The 25,829-nt window shown below is 40.4% G+C and overlaps 1 protein-coding gene across 5 annotated transcripts in view; it reads right to left on the reverse strand.

Moving 5' to 3' along the window:
- Window positions 1–25,829, reverse strand: part of ARHGAP15 (Rho GTPase activating protein 15) — a 681,588-nt gene that overhangs the window by 242,133 nt on the left and 413,626 nt on the right. For all 5 annotated transcript variants that reach the window (XR_009760509.1, XR_009760510.1, XR_009760511.1 and 2 more), the window contains exons 9-10: window positions 24,191–24,313; window positions 8,343–8,441 (exon numbers count right to left, since the gene is read on the reverse strand). Coding sequence is in view for 2 of the 5 variants with exons in the window: in XM_061608868.1 (XP_061464852.1) it covers window positions 8,343–8,441; window positions 24,191–24,313 (222 nt within the window). In the remaining 3 variants the exon portion in view is untranslated. The remainder of the gene's footprint in view (window positions 1–8,342; window positions 8,442–24,190; window positions 24,314–25,829) is intronic.

The following is a 25,829-nucleotide window of genomic DNA, read 5'->3' on the forward strand; positions in this document are numbered from 1 at the left end:
AGTATATAAATCTAATAAAATAAAATAAAAAATAAAAAATAGCGGCGTGTGTGTGCATCCTAGACAAGGTCTAAAGGACACGAGACCTTTTTTACAAGTTTGGGCTAGGAACATTCGTTGGTAGTTCTGTGAAGGCTGACATAACCAAACCAGGTATAAGTATTCTCATGACTGCAAATACTGTTCTGGCCCGCATGCCAGGGTTTCATGCCCCAGAGCTGAGCAGGTATCCTTTTGGAGTTTTTGTCAGCCCTCAACAAGTAATGCCTGACAGCATAGTTCTCAGCTTCTTCAACACTCTCAGCTCCCACCACCACGTTAAAGTGTGCATCCTAGAGAAGGCTTATTAGCCATGTCTATGTGGAATTTCCATATTCATAGAAAGTCTACATGGAATCTCCATGTTCATAGGCAGTAGGATCCAATGAGGAACAGTTGTTGGGGACCTTCACCAGGAGAGGGCTACTGCCTTTAAGCCTTCCTTGAGGCATCCAATTGGTCATTGCATAATTATATGGGCCTTTGTCCTGAACTTCCAGAGCTCTTCATATGTTTTACATGTGGATGAATGACTATAGTTACTCAGGACAGAACTAGGAATTGGGACAGATGAAAAATGTAAAGCGTGTCAATGCTGATAAACCTTATTTGCATTATTAGACATTACCAAGGAGAGGGGGAGAATAAGACATTGGAATTTCTATTTTCAGTAGCTCCCATAATATCTAATTTGGTCCTCAATGCTCAGGCAAATGCACCCATTATGTAAGCGATCACACTCTGTTTTTACATATTACTTCATGTTGCTGAGAGCTGAATTCTAATTAACACTGAAACACATTTTGTGAGTTCAGCCTTGGTGATACCTGCATAAATTATCTCGCTATCACGTCCACATTGTCAATGAGATATGCTGAGGACTGTTTCAAATCCTAGAATCTAAGCAGTAATACTAAACACTACTATTATGAAATGATATTATGAAATAATAAAGACAATACATCTTTTTAGTATGTTCCAAGTGCTTTACGCTATTATTTCTATAATCAGAGCAACAGCCCTATAATGCAGGCCACTATTGTTATCCCCACATTGTAGATGGAGAACTGAGGCTGAGAATAATGGCTTGCTGAGTTCCTGGCTAAATGAATATTTGAACTGAGGAATTACTAGTTTGCACTCTGAACCACAATACTATGCCAACTTTACTGAGTTTTATCCACAAGATTGCATTGAAATATCACTAAACATGTGCAGAATTTCTTTTCTTCCCCCCTTTTTAGTAGTCCATCTGTATAGACTTCCATGGGATCAGAAATCACAATGGTATAGGGTTCCTGATAGGGATGGAATCCATCTGCCGCTGCCAATGTGCTGCTGTTCCGCCCCCTGCCCACCCACCCCCATACCATGGAGAAGGAGGCAGCAGGAGAGGAGGCCCCTTCTTCCTCCTCCATGGAGGAAGGTGGTGCCTCCTCTTCCTCCTCCATGGTCTGGCCCTGCTTAGGGAGGCTGTTGCTACAGCCTCCGCTCTATCATTCACTCAGGAGTGGTCCTCCTCTCCTGCCTCTTCTTTCTCTATGCTGTGGGGGAGGGCAGGCACATGGTGGATCAGCAGCAGTGGGCAGATTCCATCCCTAGTTCCCGTCCCCATGGAAGCTACATACACAGAGGTCTATGTGCATAGGCTTCCCTTTTCCAGATGTCCATACTCTATGCATGGGCATCAGTGGTGATGCTACAGAAATCATGCAATGTTGGTGGTAAGGCCAGCAGATAGGGGGTTAAATACTTAAAGGTACAGATAATCCAAGTCATGAGAAAAGACTACATAACCATTTTAGCAGAGTATTTCAATGACATCCTGAGCACGCAAATATGTACTGTATATTGACCAGACTAGTATGAAATTACTAACTGGTAATTTTAAGTTCTGTTATCTTTAATTTAATTATATTATTCCCAGATCATTTGGGCTTATATTACGCTAACATAATGTAGTAGCATATGAATAACATACAGGCACAATGGACAGGCAATTTATTATCATTCTTAGCTCTTAACCCTTGCCGTGTATAAGTTATAATTGCATCAAGAACACAGAGTATGTCATGCTAGATTGGATATTGGCTTGGCCAAATAAACCAGCAAAAGCCAGACTCACAGACAAGTTCGGCCAAATTATCTGAATTTAAACTGATTCCATGCCATTGAATGTTATGCCTGAGGCTTTCTGTTGCCTGCTCACACGATAACATTTGATATATGAACAATGCTCCTGCCGATCACTGAGTGTTACAAGAACGTCCATAAAGCAATAGCAGAATTACCCTGTTCAACTGTTAAATCAAAACAAATGTATAAACAAAACCTGGCACTATTGCCTAGAAATATATTCAAATGATTTGGCCGTCCTCGGTCTAAGGTTACATTTGTATGGTAGGCTCTTCATAAAAATAACACTTCATCTTAATTGAAATGTGTTGAAGTTTCTGTGTACAGTTACAGTATGTAGATTGAGCAGAGAGGCATACAGCTTCCCTGTATCAGCTAATATGCCAGCTGTGTGGAGCACTTAGGCCGTCTTACTAAAACTATGGAAGTAAACATACCGTTTTCATTAAATGTGCCTTTTCCATAATTGGTACATAAATATTTCCCATGACTCTGCAGTTGAATAACTTGGCTGGAGGCAGATCTGGCCATTAGGAGGAGGGCTTCAAATCTGTTGGGTCCCAGCCATGCCGGGAGACTTGGCACCTCCACATGCTGCTTCCTAATACCAACCCCAGTCTAAAATGTCATCAGAAGCTTTCATAAACATTGGATTTAGCTTCACATAAATTACTGCTGTCCTGCGCTAGTTTATGCCAGAATTTAGGGAAAACAACGCATTGAGTAAACGGAACGGAAGTGAATGCAAAGGAATCATAATCCAAGTCCATGATGATAGAAACTTGTATACCAAGTACGAAGTCATAGATACAGCGATAAAATGAATTTTTAATCTCATGCTACCGAGATTAGTTATATTTACATCTGTACTAGCTCAAACCATATGCTGGTTTGAGGTTACAGTTAATAAAAGGAAAGAAGCACAGAAATCAAAACAGAATCATGCGCTACTTCTTCAGATCAATTGCTCTGCAGGTATAGTGACAATATGCTTTCCTATGCCTTCTTATATCCCAATATTATAATCATACCAAGGATGGGGAAAAATCTATTCAGTTCAATTTTAATGTGAACTCACCTAATTTGTGCTTCCTGCGCCAATAAGCAAACCAAAATACAGTGATCCTTTGAAATCTGCACTTTTCTGAATTTTTGATGAAGTTTTACAACAAAAAAGTGTACACAAAATGCATATATTAGTGAAAACAACATACAACGCTACATCATATTGAGGAAAACTAGGCAATTGTGTAAATTAGGCAAAATGGTGTAAAAAGGATACATATACCAGGAGAAATGTACGCAAGAATGTATAATGAATCTGTGTGAATTTTTAAAGAAAGCTTGCAAATTGATATGAAAATGGGGTGAACTGAATTTAAGGTTAGGAAAATGAGAAACCAAAATTAGGATTTGTCTATTCCTAAATAATACAAATATCTAATCTTCTTCCTTGAATAATCTGCCTGAATTTATATTTTAACAGGCCACACTGTGATATTAGCAGCATATCCATAACCACTGTCTTTCACCTCCTCCCTTTTGTATGAACATAATAGAAACCTAAACTTCAGAAATAACGCCCTGCTTGCCGCGTAGCTGGCAGGCTGGGCACAATTGCAGGTTGGGACGAAGCTGCTGCCTCCATCTTGAATGAAGGCAAAGTCGCACGTCACATCTATGATGCAAGCGTGATGCAGCAGACCTTAGGGGCGGAGCTGCTGGGCTTATTTAAGCCCAGCCGCCCCTCCTACCTTCCTCTTACAGCTGCGATGCCCACCCTGCCCTCCCTCTTTTATGATGTGCCTAGGGGTTGCTTCGGGCTGAGTAGCAATTTTTATCCTGCCCACCCTTGTTGGCGGGCAGGTTTTTTGCCTGCTCCACACTATGGGAGGAGGAGGGAATCAGGTTATGGGACGTTGTTATTAATAGGTGGTTTTGGCTAATTGGCTACTTGACATTAAGAAAGGTTAATGCCCTCTCAGGGCAGTTCATTATAGCACTGGTAGCGGAAAGTTGCGGGAAGGGAATAGTTAAGGACAGCTAGGTGGCCCCCTTAGGCACCTTTGGAGGTGATTGGCGGTTCCGGAGGCCTGTCTGTCATGGCTATGCGGCTCGAGGACAGGATATGGGCTGCCTTTGGGGCCAACTCATCTCATCTACCCAGGGGTTATTCGGCTCCGGGTGGGGATGATGTGGGAAGGCCCCCCTACTCACCTACAAGGTGTGGTCAGGGTAAGGGGTAAGCAGATGGGCTTGCCCTTACCCCAACAGGGGCTGGTCGCCCGAGAGCTGTTTGGCAAGCTACTTGCTCATAGACAGTTCCCGCACCTAGGCTTCCCTCTGCAGGTCACTTTAAATTGGGTTTTTTCTTGCTGTAATTTAATAAAGTGGCCCTTGTTCAACCCAAGCTGATGTCTCTGTGTTTTATTTCGTCCCTTAACTGCAATTGTTGTAAATTTTACATTAACCCTGAAAGATAGGCTACTATTATCTCCATATTGTCTCCATACAATGTAAAGATGGTGAAGATTATTATTAAATTTATTACTTGCCGGTCAGCAGTAGGTCCCAGGGTGAGTCACAACAATTCAAAATAAATTATTAAAAACAGTTTAGAACAAATTACATTCACAGCTGGAGAGGGTCTTTTATATATACATCTCAAGTGTCAAAAGCCAGAGTGAAGAAGTGCATCTTCAGCATACAATGAAAGCTGTACAGTGAAGGTGCCAGACACAGCTATGCAGGGAGGGAATTCTACAACTTATAGGCATCACAGAGAATGTCCTCTCCCAGGCCACCCCCCAAACTTCTGAGGGCAGTAGAACTACCAAAAGGGTCTGTAGGGAAGGAGGCTGTCTTTCAGATATTTGTCTTAAGTCATTTAGGGCTTTAAGCACAAGTGTGAGCACCTTGAATCGGGCCTGGAAATGAACTGGCAACTGATGCAGCTGTTTTAAAATAGGGGTTATATGAGATCTAAATGGAACCCCAGCCAATAATCTGGCCACTGCATTTTGGACCACTTGAAGTTTCCAAGTCATCTTCAAGGGCAGACCCAGTCACATAGAGTGCCATGCAATAATCCAATCTGCAAGTTACCAGAACATGGAGTACAGTGGTCAAGTCATCTCTGTCTAAAAGGGACCATAGCTGGTGAACCAGCCAAAGCTGGAAAAAGGCACTCCTAGCCACCAAGGCCATCTGAGCCTCCAGTGACAAGGTTGAATCTAGAAGAACTCCCAGGTTACCTCCTTGATCCCAGAACTCGAGACACATCTATGTTTTTTCAGGATTCAGCCTCAATTTGTTGGCCCATATCCACCCCATCACTGCTTTCAAACACTGGTCTAACGCTTCAACCACCTCTCCCAATTCAGATGGAACAGAGAGGCAGAGCTGGGCATCATCTGCATATTGGTGACACTTCACTCCAATCTCTTGATGACAGCTCCTAATGGCTTCATATAAATGTTAAAAAGCATGGAGGACAAGATGGAACCCTGTGGAATACCACAGCACAACTCCCATGGTGCCGAACGATGGACTCCCATAACAATTTTCTGGACATGGCCTTGGAGGTAGGAGCAGAACCACTGAAGCACAGTGCCCCCAGCCCCTACCTCCCTGAGATTCTCCATACTGATACAACAGTATCAAAGCCACCGAGGGATCAAGGAGAATGGGCAGGGTCACACTCCCCCATCTCTCTCCCGACAAATGTCATCAGCCAGGACATCCAAGGCAGTTTCAGTACCATGAGTAGGCCTGAAGACAGGCCGGAATGGATCCAAAATTAAAGAAGAAGTGGTAAAGCATATACTCAACATATAAAAGGTTCCAGGTTCTATCCCCAGCATGTCAAAAATATCTCAGTTACCAGGGTTGATGGGAGCTGGGAGAATTGCTGCCAGTCACAGTAGACAGTATTGGGCAAGATGGACCAATAGCTGATCATGAGGTCTTCATATGCATATTGTTTATTGACAGGGCAAGGAGATCTATATACTGTAACATGCCCTTAAATAAAATTTTACTGGCAAAGGAGTTTGTTCCCTTTTTCTCATGCAAGCAACTTTAAATAACTTGTTTGAACAGTTTAATCCACAAACCAGTTATTCTGGTGTGTGTGTGATTTAATCTGTCCATTACATTATGTTGCAGGCTCACTAAAGGGGCAAGTCAACTCATATTTAAGTAAGGTAGGCTAGGCTGAGAGATAGTGACTGGCCCAAGGTCACCCAGTGAGCTTCATGACTGACTGGGGATTTGAACCCTGGTCTCCCAGGTCATAGTCAAACACTCTAATCATTACACCACACTGGCTCTCCATAAGAGCAAGTATCATAAGAGCTCCAAATTTGGTGATGGTACTTTTTAACATTTGCCACAGTACTAAACCAAACCAGAAGTCTACTCTGAATATTGTGAAAACAAAACTGTCTACTTTTTGAATAACTGACATCCGTATTTTCCTCCCATATTCTTCTTTTCTTTAGCTATTCACACTATAAGGCATTAGGGCAGGGATGGGAACCTTCAGAAGTTGCTGGACTAATCTCCCTTCATCCCTGACCATTGGCCATGCTGGGGGAGTTGATGGGAACTGGAGTCCAACAACATCTGGAGGGCCATTTATCCCCCATCCCTGGACCACCTGTCCCAAACAGGAAAACCCCCACTATCACAGCTTAATCTCTTCTTCCTTTTTCAGAGGTTAGATATGCAAAAATCAATAGGTGAAGCTGTTAATGGCATGGAGTTAAACAATCACCTGCTAATTGGTGTAGATCAAACTGCTCATAAAAGGACACCTCCAGCAGCCAGTTCAAAAACCAGCAACTGTCAAAGGAATCTTTCTCTAAATATATATCCTCCAAAAGCCACGGTGCTTATTTCCAGCACTGATATTTTCTTATTTCATATTTATCTCATATTCTGGGAATATTAATTTTCCTAGGGTTGTATCCAACAGAGTTGTCCTGTTCATGAAAGGGCTTCTGCTTGCACAACAGAACTTCCCCTCCCTTTCCCCTCCCTATGAACTCACCACCCCCCCATCTGCTCCAGAGGGTAGCCCCAGAACAGCTTTGGGAATGCAAGGGGGGGGAGGAGAGAGAGGGGAAGTTCCATGTGCAATGGGAAGTCTTTGCATGAATGGAACAAAACCCTTGGATACAGCCCTAATTCTTTGCTTTTATAAATGCAAAATAGAAATTTCCAGGTTAAGTAATTATATACCAATTACTGCATCTTTCATAAATATGTCAGATAATGAACAGATAAAATAGTGTTTTACTTTGTGATTAACTTCATGGATATTTTGCTGATGTGATTCTATTGATTCTAGACTCTCACTCAATAGATACTCACTAGCCATAGGTTTCGCTGTCCTTATTTTAAAATATCTAGGTATATGAGGTTCCCTAGATTCCCCTGCAAATGTTGTAAATTTACAGATGGTGCAAATAAATCTTTGCAGTTCTCTACTTTTTTTAAAAAAAATATCTTTGGGTATTAATTTAATTTTCAATTGAAAATTACTTGGAAGAAAACACTAAACATATGCTTGCAGAAGGAAGGAGGAAAGGAATGAATGAAAAAAATGATATAAGTCTTTATAGCAGGGAAATAATATGGGATTGAGCTGTGCCAGTAATCAAGAACAAATATAAACAAAATAATTACAAATGGCAAGAGTTCTATTGTAGTGACTTAAAACAACAGTGTATTGTGGCATCTTGAAAACTAACAAATTTATTATGGCAGAAGAATTTGTGGACTATAGTTCACTTCATCGGAAAGCTTATGCCATAATTTTTATTTATTTATTTATAGCATTTAAGGTACTGCATGACTTTGTTGTTTTGGCCACAATAGACTAACATGGCTGCTCCTTTGGAAATGGTTAACAGTGGCACATATTTTGCAGGACTGGGGCAATTGTGAAGAAAAAAGGTACTAGTATATCTTTATTGTAAAAGAAAGACAGGAAGCTACAGGAAGGAAAGAAGGATGGAATGCTATAGAGTTACAGTTATACTAAAGCATAACTTTAACTTGGGGGAGTCCCTGGTGAGTAAGCTAGAGATGTTAACTTAAAGCCTAATTTGTAAATACAGCTGAGGGACTGGGGAAGGAATGTTCGCTATTAAACTACTCACCTCGTTCTTCAACAGCTTTGATGCACATTTTAACAAACTTAGGGACTGTGGAGCCATCATATTCACACACTTTGTGTAAAGAGGAACCAAAAACTTGATCTAATAAAGACAAAAAAGAGAGAGGGAGGAAGATTAAAATAGCACCATAGATTGTTACACAAAATAAGCTGTCCTGATGTGGGTAAGGAGGATGATAGCGGAAAGGTGGTAAAGTTTATGTTCCCATTTAAGTACTCTTTATGCAAATTTAGCTCAACAAAAAATCACAGAGAAGAGAATGGCAAATAATTATTTTCCTTATTTTACTTGTAGGATCATGGTGTGTCTGTTAAATAGTTTTTGCTCAATATATTTCATACATAAAGACCTAGTCCAACTAAAGTTACTTGTGTGAAGATATCATCCTTAAATAAAATTTTTGAGAAAGACGTTTGTTCCCATTTCCTCATGCAGATGGGAAATCAATGGGACAACCCATTATGCACAGCCAACACAAGTCTGATGGTGGCTGGGTGGTGCAACAAAGACATAGAGCTGCCACCCTAACACTGGCTGGCTTCACTACTGTTTATGTAGATGGCACTGGTGAGGTCAGGGCAGCATGGATGCTCTTGTGGGAGTGCCAGATTGGGAGTGTAGCCCCAACCTCATCACTACCATGACAACATCCAGGACACTAATAAAAGCATTGCTGGGAAGGGAGACTCTGCCACACTGCCCACCATGCCAGCCACGACTGAACTTTATATATGACCTCCAGAATCAGAGGGAGCATTCTTCTGAAGACCAGTGGAACAACAGCAGGACAGCGATATTTCTTTCATGGAAACTGGTTGGCCGCTGTGGGAAACAGAATGCTGAACTAGATAGGTCATTGGTTTGATCCAGTAAGGCTTTTCTTATGCTGTTTTGTTACTATATCTAACCTACCTAAAATGTCAACAGATTCCCATTCTTACCTGAAAAAAACATTGACTTTGGTCTGAGTATGTTCAAGCTGCTGTTCTTTATTTCACTATAAACATCTAATTGTTTCAGACAGTAGTATATAGAATGCAAAAAACACAGGGATGCCAAACCAACTCAAGGTGAAGTACACTCCTGCATATGTTTACTCAAAAGTACGTCCCACTGTGTTCAGTGGGATTCATTCTAAGTAAGTGTACATAGGACTGCAGCCACAGGTATGACTAAGTTTATCGGAAACCAATGGAACAAGTCTATCACACCTAACTTAAGTCCCTTTGCTTTCAAGGTCAGAATTTAATGTTGTACTGTGCATTCCATGATTACATCCTGCAAAGTTCTACACAGTAGCAATGAGAAAAGTGTGGGTGGATAGGGTTACCTTATCACAGAAAGGCTCCACAAAATTCCAGAACACATAGTTCTACTACTATAATGTTCTTAATGGCATCCAAGTATTCAGAGAAATAATTTAATCACCATATTATATTATGTTAGGATTCACTCTTACATCATTTACAGTTAGCCAGTCTCTGAAAATTCAATCTATTTTCCCATTGCATTTCCTCCAAGGTTTTGTGCACAGCAGACATCACACATATTGGTATATGTTTACAGTAGTATTCATCTAAATAACTGCAAGCAGAACAACTTCCGCGGGTGCAATATGACTTTTTCCCCTTTCCTCCCATGCATGCCCCCACCATCTGCAAATCTACTCCAGAGGTTTGGGGGGAAACCCAGAACAGATTTAGCAGGTGAACAGGTGGAGGACAGGGAGGAAACATTCTGTTGTGCAAGAAGAAATCCTTGGACTGACAAACTGTTTGCCTTAGCGCTACATTGAATGCAACCCTTAATTATTATTTTGTGGAAAATTCTTAGTTTTGATAAGAGTAAGTCATCCCTGACCCCTGAAAACATTTGTAAATAGCACTGTTTTACAAATTGAAATTGTATTTACTGCAGCTTTTTTGTGCTTCAGAACTGCAAACCTCTGGCTGGCTGAGGATGTTCATCATGAAGCATGTCAGCATAACCAGGTTAGTGCTCGCAGATTACAAATTAGCTTCATCCTCCTTCATCTCTGCTACATATTTTTGACAAATTATGAAAAGAGTGCTCCGTAATGGGAACTTTGTCAGCAGAATCCAAATGAATCAAACCCATGAGGGAAACCATTCAATAGAAGCGGTTTAAAATGTTTAAACAATGTGGCTATAAGATCATCATTTAAACAAAGAGATAGTCTCTGCATACCTTTCCAGCAGAGCATGACACTTTGAAAATTGGCGTAGAGGCCTTTGACAGTACTTCTGTAATCACTGTTTCTTGGCAAAGCCTGAAATGATTCTAGGACACCATATATAAACTATCTGTACAGTAACCTGGACAACATTACATATTATAGTCACTCCCTCCCCAACAGGTCTATTGAGTGAGAACTAGATTTTGTGCTAGACTATATATTTCATCTTCTAACTGGAGATGTACAATTTCCATAAATTTTGAAGCCATGGGGAAAAAACGGTTTTTCAGAAAAAAATAGAAATTTTCAGAAAAATTGAAAAAATGCAATATTAGCACTTTTTACAGATTTAAAGTCACTTTGTTACTTCAGGAACATCAAATGTAATTATGTACAAGTTGGTTTAGCATAAAATGATCACACTGGTATATTAGATGTACATTTTATTCAAGCAATTATTACAGATTGAATTTACTTTTTAAATTATTTACTTTTTTTGGTAATAAATGGATCTATAAGATCCTGAACTGTAAAGAACACCTGAACTGTAAGGAACCTCTTTAGGTTTGTTAGTTTATGAGGAGCAGGCAAAAAACAATTTTAAAAACCAGAAGAAACGATCAACATTAATAACAAATAAAATTATTTATGTCTCCGCAAGTCCTCCACAGTATCAAGCAGACATAAAGCATCCATTCCCGTAAAAACAACTGAGAAAAAAAGGGGGGGCAAGATTCAATGAAACATTTTATTCATCATGCTAAAATAAAACATTCCATAATCCATTTTTTCTAAATTTTTTTCAATTTTTCAGAAAAAACCCCTAAAAAGGCTTCGGCAAACCACAGGAAAAAAATCTGGGTTTTTTCTTAATTTTTCCAGTTTTTTCCCGGGCCTTCACATCTCTACCTCTAACACAGCCCTTGCCAACTTGGTGCCCTCCAGTTGTTTTGAACTACAACTCCCATCAGCCCCAGTCAATATGGAAGTTTATGCCATAATAAATTTGCTAGTCTTTAAGGAAACACAAGACTCTTTGTTGTTTTCTCATGTTTTCACTGAGCCATAGGAATGATATCATGCAAAGACATTCCAGTGCCAAAAGGATCAAATGGCATACCCAGGTCATTTGGATGTGTCCTCAGATTACTTTGTGGGTGAGTTCATGTAATATCTACTTAGAATATTTTAGATGTACGAATTCAGATGTATAGATTATGAAGTTATAAAGGCATATCCCTTCAGTATATAAATTCCTATGATAATGAAATTGCTATTATCTAATTTCTACATATTTTAGCCAATAAAAATCTAATGTTGCACAAAACATTAACTAAATTTTGAGGGAGAGGGAAAACACACAATATTTCTAAAAACCACTTTATTTTTGAGAATGTTAGAGGGCCAGTGTGGTGTAGTGGTTAAGGTGCTGGACTACGACCTGGGAGACCAGGGTTCGAATCCCCACACAACCATGAAGGTCACTGGGTGACCTTGGGCCAGTCACTGCCTCTCAGCCTCAGAGGGAGGCAATGGTTAACCCCCTCTGTGAAAACTGCTTACCATGAAAACCCTATTCATAGGGTCACCATAAGTTGGAATTGACTTTTTCCATTTTCACTGTTTTTAGTCTGGCATTTTCAGCTTTTCCTTCTATGTGTTGAGAATTTAGTGCCATTCTTCCCATTGATTAAATTTGCCTTATAGATTGGTAATAGTCAATCAGAAATCATAAAGAACATGACATCACAATGGTGCTATGTAGCCAATTAGATTTGGCTATAATGCTGATGTCACTGAGGGTGAACAGAGTTAGCATGTTCATGATAAATGCTTCCTGAATATTCATACACATTTGTTCCCTTTTGCAACAATCTGTCCAAATTGCCAGAAGAGGGCATGCCTCTTGATACTTACGAAAATATTTATGAAAATCATCTATTATTTGGCTAAAGCTTTTTTATATATATAAAAATCTGTTTCTGATATATTTCAGTATCTAAATCTGGGATGATAAGTTTCCCATGTTTGAAGTGCCGTATAACCAAGCTGCTCTCACAGTCTAGATCCACCTCAGTTGCGAAGGTGTTGTTATGTTGCAAACCGCAAAAAGTCTGAGGCTGAGCAGACACCACAATTCCTCAAGGGATGTAGGAGCATGCTATTAGTTAGGTAAGGTTTCAGCCAGGTAGAATGTGTCATACTTGATTCTGTGGGCCCACAATGTTGGGGAGGGGATGTAGAGTCTTTAAAAAATACTTTATGGGCTGCATGCAGCTTGCAAGGCACACCCTGATCTAGAGACGCTTGAAATCTTTACAATGGAAATTAGAAAAAATCTACGTCAACATTTTAAAAACTCTCTCTTTCTCTCTCTCTTCTATTCTTAAATATTATAGACCTTCCTGTGATAAGGAAGCAACCAGAACATCTTTTTCCAATAAGGAAAACAATAACTGCTCCAAAGGGAATAAAGAAAACAATATGGCTTTGTTTGATTTATTAGCAAAAGAGACACTTGAGACCTCTCCTTTTTTATATAATGGGGAAGGGGGCAGTGGTGTAGGCAAAGATGTACACAACACTCCAAACCTCCTGTTATGACAGTTTATGTTTCCTATTCAGCTTATTTAGCTCAAATGTCTGGGAAATAGACACAATTACCACCTTATGGAATGCTACTTAACTTTAAATGCTCCCTTCTGAATAGAAACCCGCATTGTCCTCTCAAAGTTTATTCCAGTTTCTCAGGAATTGCTCCCTCAATAGGCTTCAGAAATGTTCTTGTTCATCATTTAAAAATTTCAGCTAATGAATTTTTTTATTATAGTAAAGAAAATTCCCATACAAAGAGCTGTTCACAAGAACTTGTTAAAGAGGAAAAAGAAAAAGGAAAAAAAATGAGCTGCATTCTATGCCCATATACAGCTTTAATCATTCACTCTTTCAGCTGTTATCAATTTAAAACCAATGAAACTCCCACACTGAGTCCATTTGAGCAGTCAATTTTAATATCTTGAGGCATCTGTAGTTATTCTGAATTGGCTGCAAAAGCAGAACTAACAACTTAAGCTCTAACCATAAGTCTACATCAGGCTGGTAACCCATACATCAAACACAGACAGTTAGTCAATACCATAGTATGGAAAAAACCAACAACCATTTTTAAGAAGAGCTGTATATTCAGAATGTGTTCGGCAGCATGGTTCGCATTATGAGTTGCTGATATATGCACATAAAAACCATCCATTTGAGGTAGTAGTGGACATGACAGCTTTGTATGTGGATATAAAAGGAGACACAAGGAAAGGATGGGAGAGCCGTTCTGAAGTTCTGAGGCATATAATATGATTACAGCTGCAATGAATTGCCAGCCCTGTTTAAAAGAAGCAGATAGAGTTTACAGACACAACACTTTTAAGATTGGAAGAGTAACTCTTTTGAAACAACACTGCAGTTTAGGTGACAAAAAGGGTAAAAAAATCCACACACAAAAAAAACTAGTGTGGGCATGCATATATATATATTCATTCATTCATCATTTATTCCATCTTGCCCTTCCTCTCAAGACCTGAGAGCACTATACATGTAATACAAAGTTGGGATGAAGTATCCTTTGGGAATTTTTGTTGTTGATTTTGTGGGGACTAGGGGGGTGGAGACAAGGGGGAAGAAAATTGTGCCTTTCTTCAATGGCAGACTAAAATCAATTTAAAATTCAGAAGAGGGGTTAGAAGAACAAAGACAATGCCCCCTTTCTTTCCCTCCTTTCTAAAACAATTTTTAAAAGCTGCAACAATTGGTGATGCAACTCCTAGTGTGCTCCAGAGCCATTTTGAGCCATAATGTCTCTGTAGAAGGATGCTACATAATGAAGTATCATCCTTCCTGGAGCACTGTTGGGGGGGGGGGAAATGGCTGACCCCAATGGATTAGAATATAAAAGAATGTCCCCCCCCCAAATGTGGAACACCTGATGGATGTTTTGCTATCCTGTTTTCCTGAGGCCTGGGGCCTGCATGAGAAATGGTGACAAATACCAGAGCCTTGGCCAGGCCCAAAGGCCAGACACATCAAGACACTCGGCAGCTCGCAGTGGGCCCTGCTAGCTGAGTTTGCAAAGATGTCTTGGTAAACATTTAGAGTCATCTGAAGTCTGGAAAAGGCTGGCAGGGCTTGACCTTCAGATGACTCCATCGCTCTGGGATTGCTATTTGCAATATTTAAAGTGCCTGTAGCATATTCTTCAGCTGCATGCTCCTGTGTGGTGGTGGACCTCCTGTATGGTGGTGGACTCCAAGGATGATGGAAGAGCCATATCCTCAGACAACAGTGTAGGAGGCACAGAGGCTCCCCCTCAAATGGGGGTGAGTAGTGCTTCATTCAAAACAAGAATGCTCCTCAAGCCAACACTGGAACCCTCAGGCAGGAGACGTGACTTTATTCACTGCCTGTATAAAATTTCTTAGCTTCAAACATTTCACAAAATTACTTATTAAATAATCACATTTACTAAACCTGTGAATCTGTTTTCCATCTAAATTTGAAATATTTTTGATAGTTTTAAAAAAGAAGGAGCAAATTATGATGATCTCAAAACCACGCTTGGGGTGGTATATGATTAATTTTGCTGCTGCTTTTGGATTCTGTGTGGATGTTAATGTATTAATTTTTTTTAAATGAGGTTTTTCAATAGTTTGTTCTTGTTAGACATCTCACAAATTCCTCGACCCTAGAGTTAGTTTATGAATGATATCAATACACATACAAAAAAAGTCATTTACTAGGAAGCATACCTTACTTGAAATTAATGGGACTTATTCAGATGTAATTTTGGTTTATGCTTCCAACCTCAGACTATTATCCAGCCGGTACTGCTGCTGAACCCTATCAATTAATGACAATGGGTCATGTGTACAGAATACTGATTGTGTTGTCCTAACAGGCCCCGTTAGCATACCTGCTTCACCCCTGTGTGAAGTATAAATTTGGGGACCCAAAGGATAGGAAAGGCTTCACATTTTTATAGAGATCTCCATGTGTGGAGTCTGTATGTAGGTCATATATATGTGACCTATAGACCTTACTTTTGTAGCACATTGACCTTTTGAATCAGGCCAACGTGCTTTGGGTTCTGTGTCTGTAGATTCCTATGCAAACATAGTCCAATAAACAAATTTCAGGGAAATGTCCAGGACTGGCACTGCCATGCAGCAGGGTGAAGTGACCTGTTTCAGGCTGCTGGATAGGTGAATGCAAGAATAGGTGTCAGAGAGAGGGGGGAGGTAGAGAAGGAGACACAGTTGCTACAGTGGGGGAAAAGCCTTGCAATGAGCCATGAGGAAAGCCTGGAGGAAGAGAAGGAGGGCAAGAGTGGGGAAAAATGAGATGGTTGGGGTTGAAACGTAGGAGTGATGGAAAGAAGGAAGGAGGGAAGCTTTCCAACTTGTGTTAATAGAGGTGGAGGAAATGGGGGTGATCAGAATAGATGGACAGATGGAGGGGAGGAAGCAGAGAAATGGTGGTGGCACAGAGAGAAACAGGGTGGGGAGGGGAGGGGAGGGTGCTGTGCAATCCTGCACTGCTACAAACCCTACCTACTTTTTGCTTTGGCTCCACCCACTTTTTGCTCTGGCTGTACCCACATTTAGTAGTGGCCCCTGACTTAATGTTTCCTGTGGATAAAAAGACAGTTGTACACATAACAAGAAATTTTGTGAGGGAACATTGCATCTGCAAACCTGTTTTGCTAGGGTATTGTTACTGATAATGACTATCTGGGATCATATCAATATTTTTATTGTGTTTTTATTGTTTTATTTTATTATTGTCTTCTTCATTGCAAATCACCTTAGTATTTCTTTTGCAATGTAAGGCAGTATATAAATGATGTAATAAATAAATAACGACCGTTAAAAAACAAAGTTTTGACAATTTCTAGAAAGGTCATGATAAGGCTAAAATCAATGAACATGGTTGATGGGGTGCTCTGAGGACAACGTATCTCGAATTTTGCTGAAGTTTTATGTATATTTCGTGTTAGTTTATGCAAGTTTTTATAGCTTTGATTTGTTTTTGTGTTTTGTATTCATTATTTGTGCTTCTACTTTTTATACCATGTGGAGTGTTTTTAGTACAAATGTGGCAGATCCATAAATAGATAGGTGGACAGATAATTTTTTTTTAAGTGTCATTTGAAGATTTATGTCTTGAAAAATAGTTAGTAGTCATGTTATTTCCCCTGAAGAATTGTTCTTGTAATAAAAAAGTATGCAAATCTCCTCCATCCTAACCTTTTTTGTCCCTACCACAAAAAGAGAGAGAGAGAAAGAGAGAGGAAGGAAGGAACAGTGGAAATAAATAATTTCTCAAGCCATTTAATTCATGTATAAATTAAATAGATGCTTTCTAGGACATGAAATTTGGCCAACTCTTTTATTTTTAATCTTGCTACTTAAAAATGTTTTAATACAAGTCTTAAAATTAACATTTAAAAGCACTTTCTGACAGGGTAAGCACTGCAACTGCATTTTCATAACATTTTAACAGATTAAGGGATAAACTCTACTGAAGACAATGAAGGAACCTTATCAAATGAGCATTTCACATAGACTTACTGGAGATTGGAATTAAGCTCTGCTAACGAATCTTAACTCATTTGCATGGTCAGAACCTAATCCTAATGAAACTTCATGGTAGAAAACTAACATGCTTTTTCTCTTGCAATATTCCATTACTACTAAAACCATGCTTTAACAAACACCCTGAAACTGTGTGGTAGAGCATGACAATGTATGTCTGAGCATGGAACATACAAGACACTCACCTCCCCAAATAAGACCCAGAATGTGCTGGTTAATCAGGATTCTAAAGCAAATCTGTGTAAAAAAGATGCGCATCTGCTGTTCCTTCAGAGACACATTAAAGGATGGATTTGAGTTATGCTAATGCATCTGGATTTGTTAGGAAGGATCACATCTGATCCCTATGTAACACCAAGAGATTCATCAGCTACACTTTATTAAACTAAAAAAAAATATCCAGAAATTGAAAGACAATAAATTAGAGCTGACTTCACCATTCAACAAAATAAACTGCCATAATGTACAGCAGGACTGCATAACTTATCACCCAACCACCTGAATGCAGCCTACCCACCCCTAACCCCCTATATGGGAGCCTGCAAATCCTCCTGTTTTTGCAGTTACCTGGCAAGCAGCAAAAGCAACTGGAGGGCTTCTATACACGTTTAGCGGACTTTCAGCTTGGTGGGTCACTAGTTTTGCAGGCTTGGTGTAAAGTAAAATATGTATCAAATGGCTTGAGGACATTTTGATATAAAGGATTTGGGTCATCAGGTGATCAGGTTGCAGGAATGTTGCTTATATGTATATGGATTTGGGACAATGCGCTGGCTCACAAGCCACTTTAAATTATGGTTTAAGATGAATGAGCAGAATGCTGGTGTATGCTTAGACTTAGACTCCAGTATTATGGCAGTTGAACCTAATGAGGTATCCGGAGCACGGTCTTGTCCTCATTTATTGGATGAGTTTCAGTTGGTACAGCTTGAGGCCGTTGACAAGGTGCTTGGACTGGTGCATGCAACCACCTCTGTACTGGATCCTTGCCCCTCTTGGCTAGTGAAAGCTAGCAGGGTTGGAACAGCCGGCTGGGCCAGGGAAGTGATAAATGCCTCCTTGAGAGATGGAGTGGTCCCTAGTTGCTTAAAAGAGGCAGTAGTGAGACCACTCCTGAAGAAACCTTCCCTGGACCCAGATAATTTGAACAACTATAGACCGGTAGCGAATGTTCCATTCCTGGGCAAGGTCTTAGAATGGGTGGTCGCCAGCCAGCTCCAGGTGCTCTTGGATGAAACCGATTATCTAGATCCGTTTCAATCCAGTTTTAGGCCCGGTTTTGGCACTGAAACAGCCTTGGTCGCCCTGTACGATGACCTATGTCGGGAGAGGGACAGAGGGAGTGTTACTCTGTTGATTCTCCTTGATCTCTCAGCTGCTTTTGATACCATCGACCATGGTATCCTTCTGGGGAGACTCACGGAGTTGGGAGTTGGAGGTACTGCTTGGCAGTGGCTCCGCTCCTACTTGGTGGACCGTCTCCAGAGGGTAGGGCTTGGGGAGCATTGTTCAACACCCTGGACTCTCCATTGTGGAGTCCCGCAGGGATCAGTCCTGTCCCCTATGCGTTTTAACATCTACATGAAGCCGCTGGGTGCGGTCATCAGGAGCTTTGGAGTGCGTTGTCACCAGTATGCTGATGACACGCAACTCTATTTCTCCTTTTCATCTTCGTCAGGTGAGGCTGTTAATGTGTTGAACCGTTGCCTGGCCACGATAATGGACTGGATGAGAGCTAATAAACTGAGGCTCAATCCTGACAAGACTGAGACGCTGTTGGTGAGCACCTTCTCTGACCAGATGGTGGATGTTCAACCTGTTCTAGATGGGGTTACACTCCCCCTGAAAGAACAGGTTCGTAGCTTGGGGGTTCTTTTCGTTCCATTCCTGTCTCTCGAGGCGCAGGTGGCCTCGGTGGCATGGAATGCGTTCTACCACCTTCAGTTGGTAGCCCAGCTACGTCCCTATCTGGAAAGCGACGACCTCGCTTCACTTGTGCATGCTCTGGTAACCTCTAGATTGGATTACTGCAATGCGCTGTACGTGGGGCTGCCTTTGAAGACAGTTCAGAAACTACAGCTAGTGCAAAATGCAGCAGCTAGACTGTTGACGAGGACTAGGCGGTCTGCACATATAACACCTGTTCTGGCTCGTTTGCACTGGCTACCTATCTGTTTCCGGGCCAAATTCAAAGTGCTAGTTTTGACTTATAAAGCCTTACATGGCGCAGGACCACAATACCTAGCGGAACGCCTCTCCCAATATGAACCTACCTGTTCACTACGTTCAACATCTAAGGCCCTCCTCCGAGTTCCGACTCACAGAGAAGCTCGGAGGGTCATAACAAGATCTAGGGCCTTTTCGGTGGTTGCCCCCGAATTATGGAACAGTCTCCTTGATGAGGTGCGCCTGGCGCCTACACTTTTATCTTTTCGGCGCCAGGTTAAAACCTTTTTATTCTCCCAGGCATTTTAAACTATCTTTTAGCTTTTAATGTATATCAGGTCGTTTAATTGTTTAATATGCATGCTTTTACTGTTTTTGTGATTCTATTGTATTCTGTCCTATGTTGTGCACCGCCCTGAGAGCCTTCGGGCTGTGGGCAGTATAGAAATCGAATAAAATAAAAATAAATAAATAAATATGCTACTCAAATCATGAGCACACGATGCTAGTCAGACTCTGCCCCTTCTTACTCTAAAACCTGGTCGGAACAGCTCAACTTTTTTTTTAAAAATCCGCTTCAGACAAATTTTGCAACTGATACGTAGTTCAATTCGTTGCCCCTCCAGGTATGGCCAATGGAAATGCTTTGCTGTTGGCTCAGGCAGAGACAGTGACTGGCACAACACTTTGCTCTGGGCGATCCTTAAAGGTCTGAAGTCAGCAGTGGACAAAGGAGGTGTATCCAGCTGAGGGCAGAGTCGCTTCAAAACGCAGCCAGAAAAACCATTCTCGCTGCTTTTGAAGTGACTAGTGTGCCGGCAGCCTTGCACTTTACTTTTAAATTCCAGGTGCAAAAAACAGCCATACTTAAATGTTTTAAAAATCCATGTGGCAATTTCAGTTCCAATTAACATACACACTTGGTTTCCTTCCAGTGAACATTGAAATGTTTATAAGTCTTTTTACTTATAAAATGCCATGTATATTTTGTTTTTTTATTTATGTTAGGTTTATTAAATTTATATAGTGGTTCCCACTACAAAAAGTCCTGACACAATTTACAACATAAAAAACATAATCAGAATGCAAACGTCCAAACACTGGTGCTTCCAAAATGCCTTGGAAAAGAAAAACATCTTTGCCTGACACCAAAACAATAACAAAGTTGGTCCCAGGCTGGCTTCCCTGGGGATAGCTTTCCATAGATGGGGTTATTAATTAACTACAGGATTTAAATCCTGCCATTCCTCCACGGCACTCAAGACAACATGTATGGTTCCAGGGGTATAGTCATCCACAGTCATGGGTGTATGTGTCTCAAACCCTTTACTTTTAGGGTTCTCGCAGGGTCCCTATGTCTTCAGCATCCTGTGAGGCAAGCAGCATGAAAGGGGAGTGTATTAGCCACTGAAAAGAGTCTTCTAACATGCTTCCTTGACCTCTCCTGCAGATTGGAGCCAATCTGAGTGAAAGGAGGTGAGTCAGCCACTGAGAAGACTCTTCTCAGTAGCTAACACTCTCCTCCTTCATGCTTATTGGCTCCTAGGGGCGTCTGTTGTTGTGAGAGAAGGCATGAACAAGGATCTCATTCCCAACTCAGCAGCCAAAAAGGGGGAGGGGAATGGCTGTGACTAACATGAAGGAACCCTGCACTTCTGAATTTACCACTACACTGCTGCATGGTTCACTCCCACTACCATTTTATCCTCCAACAACCCTGTGAGATAGATTAGGCTGAACAAAGTAGTGACTGGCTCATGGTCATCTAGTGAATTTCCTGGCTAAGGGAGGATTGCATCATGGGTCTCTCCAATGCCTACACCCTCAAGTATATTTTTTGGGTCTGATTTCAAGAAGATGGTGTGGACTGATACTAATAGTTATTAACTGCATTCCCGTGCATGGTTAGGTTGCTTTTAATCCTATTGGCTACAATATGTCTGAAATGCTTGTTTGTTTGTTATTGGAACAGATACATGACAATGGGCTTTTGAGATAAATGGTGAAACATGATAATTGAGAAATAGCTTTCAGTTGTAGCATTTATAAAGAAAAACAACCAAGGCTCAAACTATATTCCCTTCTGGAAGGACTAACATGAACAAGACTAGGTGGCCAGGGATGGGACTAAGGGTACTTTGGTGTGTAAATAAGCCATGAATATCATTGTATTGTGTATTTCTCTCTGTACAAGTCATGCATTGCTGTGTCCTGCCTCTTGCTACTTGGTTAATGTTCTGTTGATTAAAACAATAAACATATGTTTACAAGCCTCACCTCCCAAAACAATGACCCCTGTTTCCCAGTTCTGAGCCAAAGCATTTTTTGAAGAATTGTTGTCATCTTTTAGTTTTGACAGGATTTTAGCAACTGGGAATAAGCAAGGTGGGTTTTAGCTTTTCTCATGTTTTGCCTGTAATAAATATTGTTTATGGGTTATTTTACTCATGCTACCTAAACTGGGATGAGAATGGGATGATACCTATTGGCTCCCCAGCCAACCCAATTGCACAGCCTACACACATACAAACTGTACACATGTATTCTCTCTCCTTACAGTCTATATCTGGGTTGGTTAGAAATGTAAGTGAATACATCAATCATAAATATTAATGTTTACATAACTTTTGAATGCTGGCTGTGAACTGGCTTGTGTACTATTAATATAAGTTTGCCTCTAGTCATTGTTCTAATATAATTCATAAAGAATTAAACTATAGTGAGAGAACTCATAATTACATTAATATTGTACATGTGAATTTAATGGTATTGCTCCAGTGTAAGTGGCCAATGTAGTCACTATAGAAAGGCTCAGTGGATTAGACAATGGCAGGCAGCTGATGAATTGCTACTTTTATGCAGTTTGATCTTCCATATTTCCCCCCTCTGTGGAGCTGCCCTCATTTGCACTGGTTGAAGCCCGTCCATTAGTTTAAAATTGCTGGAACACAACCAGAACATCCACTAGACTAAGGCTGTGCACAGCTTGCGCCAAAGAGCTTTTAACTACCTAATTTACATGAGCAGTTGTAATTTTAACACATATTTACTGGTGACTGGGCAAATTTTATAAGCAGAATTTTAGAAAATGAGAGAAGTCAGTCTTGCTAAAATACCACAAGCCTTTCACATGTATCTGAGCATGTCCATAAGATGAAAATAAGGGCAGTATTTTCCATCGAAGTAATATTTCAGTCATAAGCACAATTGTCCCAAAGAAGGAGCTCTATCATACATGGGGTGGAAAGGACATGAGGTAAAGGGACCTCCCATATACTTCCATAAGCCAGGTATTGCACATACAATACATGTTGGAATATCAACAAGATGATGGGAATGGAATAATGTGTATCAGCCCCACTGATTTCCATTAGTTGATTGAAAGCTCTGAAGTGGGCTCTTACTGGGAGGAAGGGCAGGATGTAAATTGAATAAATAAATAAATGAGTGTACATATCTACAAGCTGCACACATGTATTCTCTCTCCTCGATATCCGACCCTCCATTTTTACAGAGTACTAATTGTACATATAGCGCCAATGTGCATACAGCCTTCAGAAGTACATGTTGTATTTAGAGCTTCTAATCAACATGTGGAGCTTGGGCAGGCCAGCAGGTATAGTCCTACCTATCCATACCCCCAGGCATATCACACAGCTGCAGCTGTAGGCAAGCCACAATCTGGGCAGCTGGGCAATACATCTTGGGGAAACAGAAGAAGTGTATGCATACAAACTTATTTGTACTTACATTCCAACAAACTCTGTTCTGGTAGGTATAAATGAAACTTTTGGTACTCGGAGAAGTCCTGTGTCTTGGTATGAATAGTGTGAATCCTGACAACTTCCATACTAATCAACCATGATATTAAATATATCTCTTTTCCTGTTATATTCCTTATTGCTGCCTGTCAATTCTCGGAATAGAACAAACATCACAAATGTATATCACATCTGTTTTCATTTTGGCTTTCCTTAAATGCGCATAGCATATAGAAATACAGGGCAGTATTCTACTAGCCTGTCCCATCAGTGCAAGGATTACTGCTAGCGCAATGGGACTTCCCCCCCTCTCTCCTCCTCCATGTGCCCTGCTCCTTCCCCAAATCTGCTCCAGAGGGTTGGAGGAACCCCTAGAAAAGATTTGTGGGAGTGCATGGGGAGAAAGTTCCATTGCAGAAGCAGAAATCCTAGCTCTGATAGAACTACTTACTTAGCGTTATGTTGAATACAACCCATAAACTTTCTACATTTTGAACATAAGGCTGAAATCTTAAACTCGGGAGATGTACTGACTGAATGGGATTTCTTCAAAATAACTGACTGGAAAGTTAACATACACACACACACACACACACACACGGAACGGCATGGCCAATATACATGTGGACACAGTAGATCACACAGGAAAGGATCTGCATATGGTTCAGTGGAGCCCTTTTCCCTTATTCTCCCTTTCCAGCTAGCCCTTGGTACACAAGCAATATGGTGCCTATTGCACAGACCAGTAGATCTGTGCACACTTCCCTTACATTCATTCAGCTATCATTTCCCATGAGACCTGTGGGCTAGAGAAATGGGGGGGGCAGAGGATGAGAAAGAGGGCTCCACTAAGCCCAGTACTAATCTCTCCTGGCTGCATTACTACATCCATATGAGGTTAGATCATGCCCTAAGATTTTTTTTAAAAAGCATTGTAACAATATGTTGATACCCAATGTAAGCCAAAATAAAATGTTCTAAGAACTGTGGCCAGTTCAAAGAAACAAGAACACTCACCAGCTGTTCACACGTGTACAGACACACACAACAATTTAAGACACACACCTTTAATTATCCCCTTTTCTTGCAAAGTTTTTAGTGAAGGTCTTCGATTGATAAACTTCTTTAATCTGCTTTTAACTCGGTTTCTGTCAGTTGTATCAGAAATGCTGTAGTTCAGCCTGAAAACTGAAGAAAAAACAAAGAAACATTGTAAAGGATGTTATATTTGAACATGGAAATCTGTGAGAAAAATTGCCTATAACGTATATGCAGCAATCTGCCATGTGGGATGATCCAAAAAGAATCTAATTAATATTATTTGGAATAAACATTGGGAGTTGTGAGAGTTGTATTCATAATGGCTCATGTTATTAGAAAGTGATCAATATTCTTGTGTAAATTTTGAATACATACCAAAAATTCCTATCTCTAGCACAAATAAAATGGTGGGATGGACAATATTACAATACTGGGAGAGGTCTGATTTTTTGTGCCAAGTAGGGAAAGGCATCATATATTCATTGTACAAAGCTTTGCTACGTAAAAGTATACCCAATACTGAAGCAAAAGACTTTGCTTCAACAACAGCAAAATCCGATGTTTGGTTTACCAGAAACAAGTTCAGTGGGACTGACTCCCAAGAAAATGTGCTCAGGAACCCAACCCTTAGTACAGCATTGCAGCTCTTCAAGACAAATCCTAAGGGTGCTGTGAGATGACAAGGATATTATACTGCATCCCTAGTATACCCTTAGCTACAGCCTTGAGATTCTTCTGGGATGAAAGATCTTTAGTTTGGAGGAATATATAAAATACAAAACTCTGATGTGGTCAGCTTGAAGATATAAACTTTTCCCTTATGTGTATTTATTGTATATATTTTAAATGGGGTTAATATTTATTCCCTCTCCACAAGGATCCCTGTAAATGGTAGGTCTGTGAGAGACTAGAGAAGGAAATGTCACCAAACTAGTTTCCATGAGCTTTGGGGAAAACCATGTCATACTGGCAGAAAAGCAACATATATAGGTACACTTTCTGTATTACCTTTGTTGACACTAGATAACCACACCACAAGGAGAAAAGAAAGGGGGAATAATCTGCACATGTGGACAAATTCTTTTTGTGTAGATCTAGGAGTCAAGATCTAGGGCACTGTACAGCATTCTTGAAAAGTTTGTAATAGTTTCTAGCATAACTTGTGTTTCAAATGTGTAAAGTTTTATTTTCTTTTCCCTATAAGAAAACTACCCAAGATACAACAGGTTGTGAACCAAAATTAGAAACACATTACTGGACTTCTTCAGAAAGAAAAGAAAGAGCATTTGTTAAAAGGAAAAAAATGAAACGATACATTTAAAAGATGCCCTTTCCTCAAACCAGGGTGAGTTCAAGAAGCCTACTTAACAAGAGGAGAGTTCAGGAATATTGTGGTGTACGTTACAAATTTGATAGTAAGAATCAAAATAAAACCATTTTTCCCACTTTTCTGCTCTCCAGGGATCACAATGTGCCAGATTTTTTCATTTTAAATAAATACAAAATACCCAATTAAGGAAAGCAACATTTAAACACATGCCTATGATAATCAGAGCATACTTTGCTTCTGATTTCACTACTGGTTTGAACAGAGGACTGTTCCATTTTCCCACAGCACTGAACTGACCCCACACATACTTCTGCAAGCTTGTAATCACAAAGG

Source organism: Rhineura floridana, chromosome 2 (assembly GCF_030035675.1).
Source record: "Rhineura floridana isolate rRhiFlo1 chromosome 2, rRhiFlo1.hap2, whole genome shotgun sequence".
In the NCBI taxonomy this organism is placed as follows: domain Eukaryota; kingdom Metazoa; phylum Chordata; class Lepidosauria; order Squamata; family Rhineuridae; genus Rhineura; species Rhineura floridana.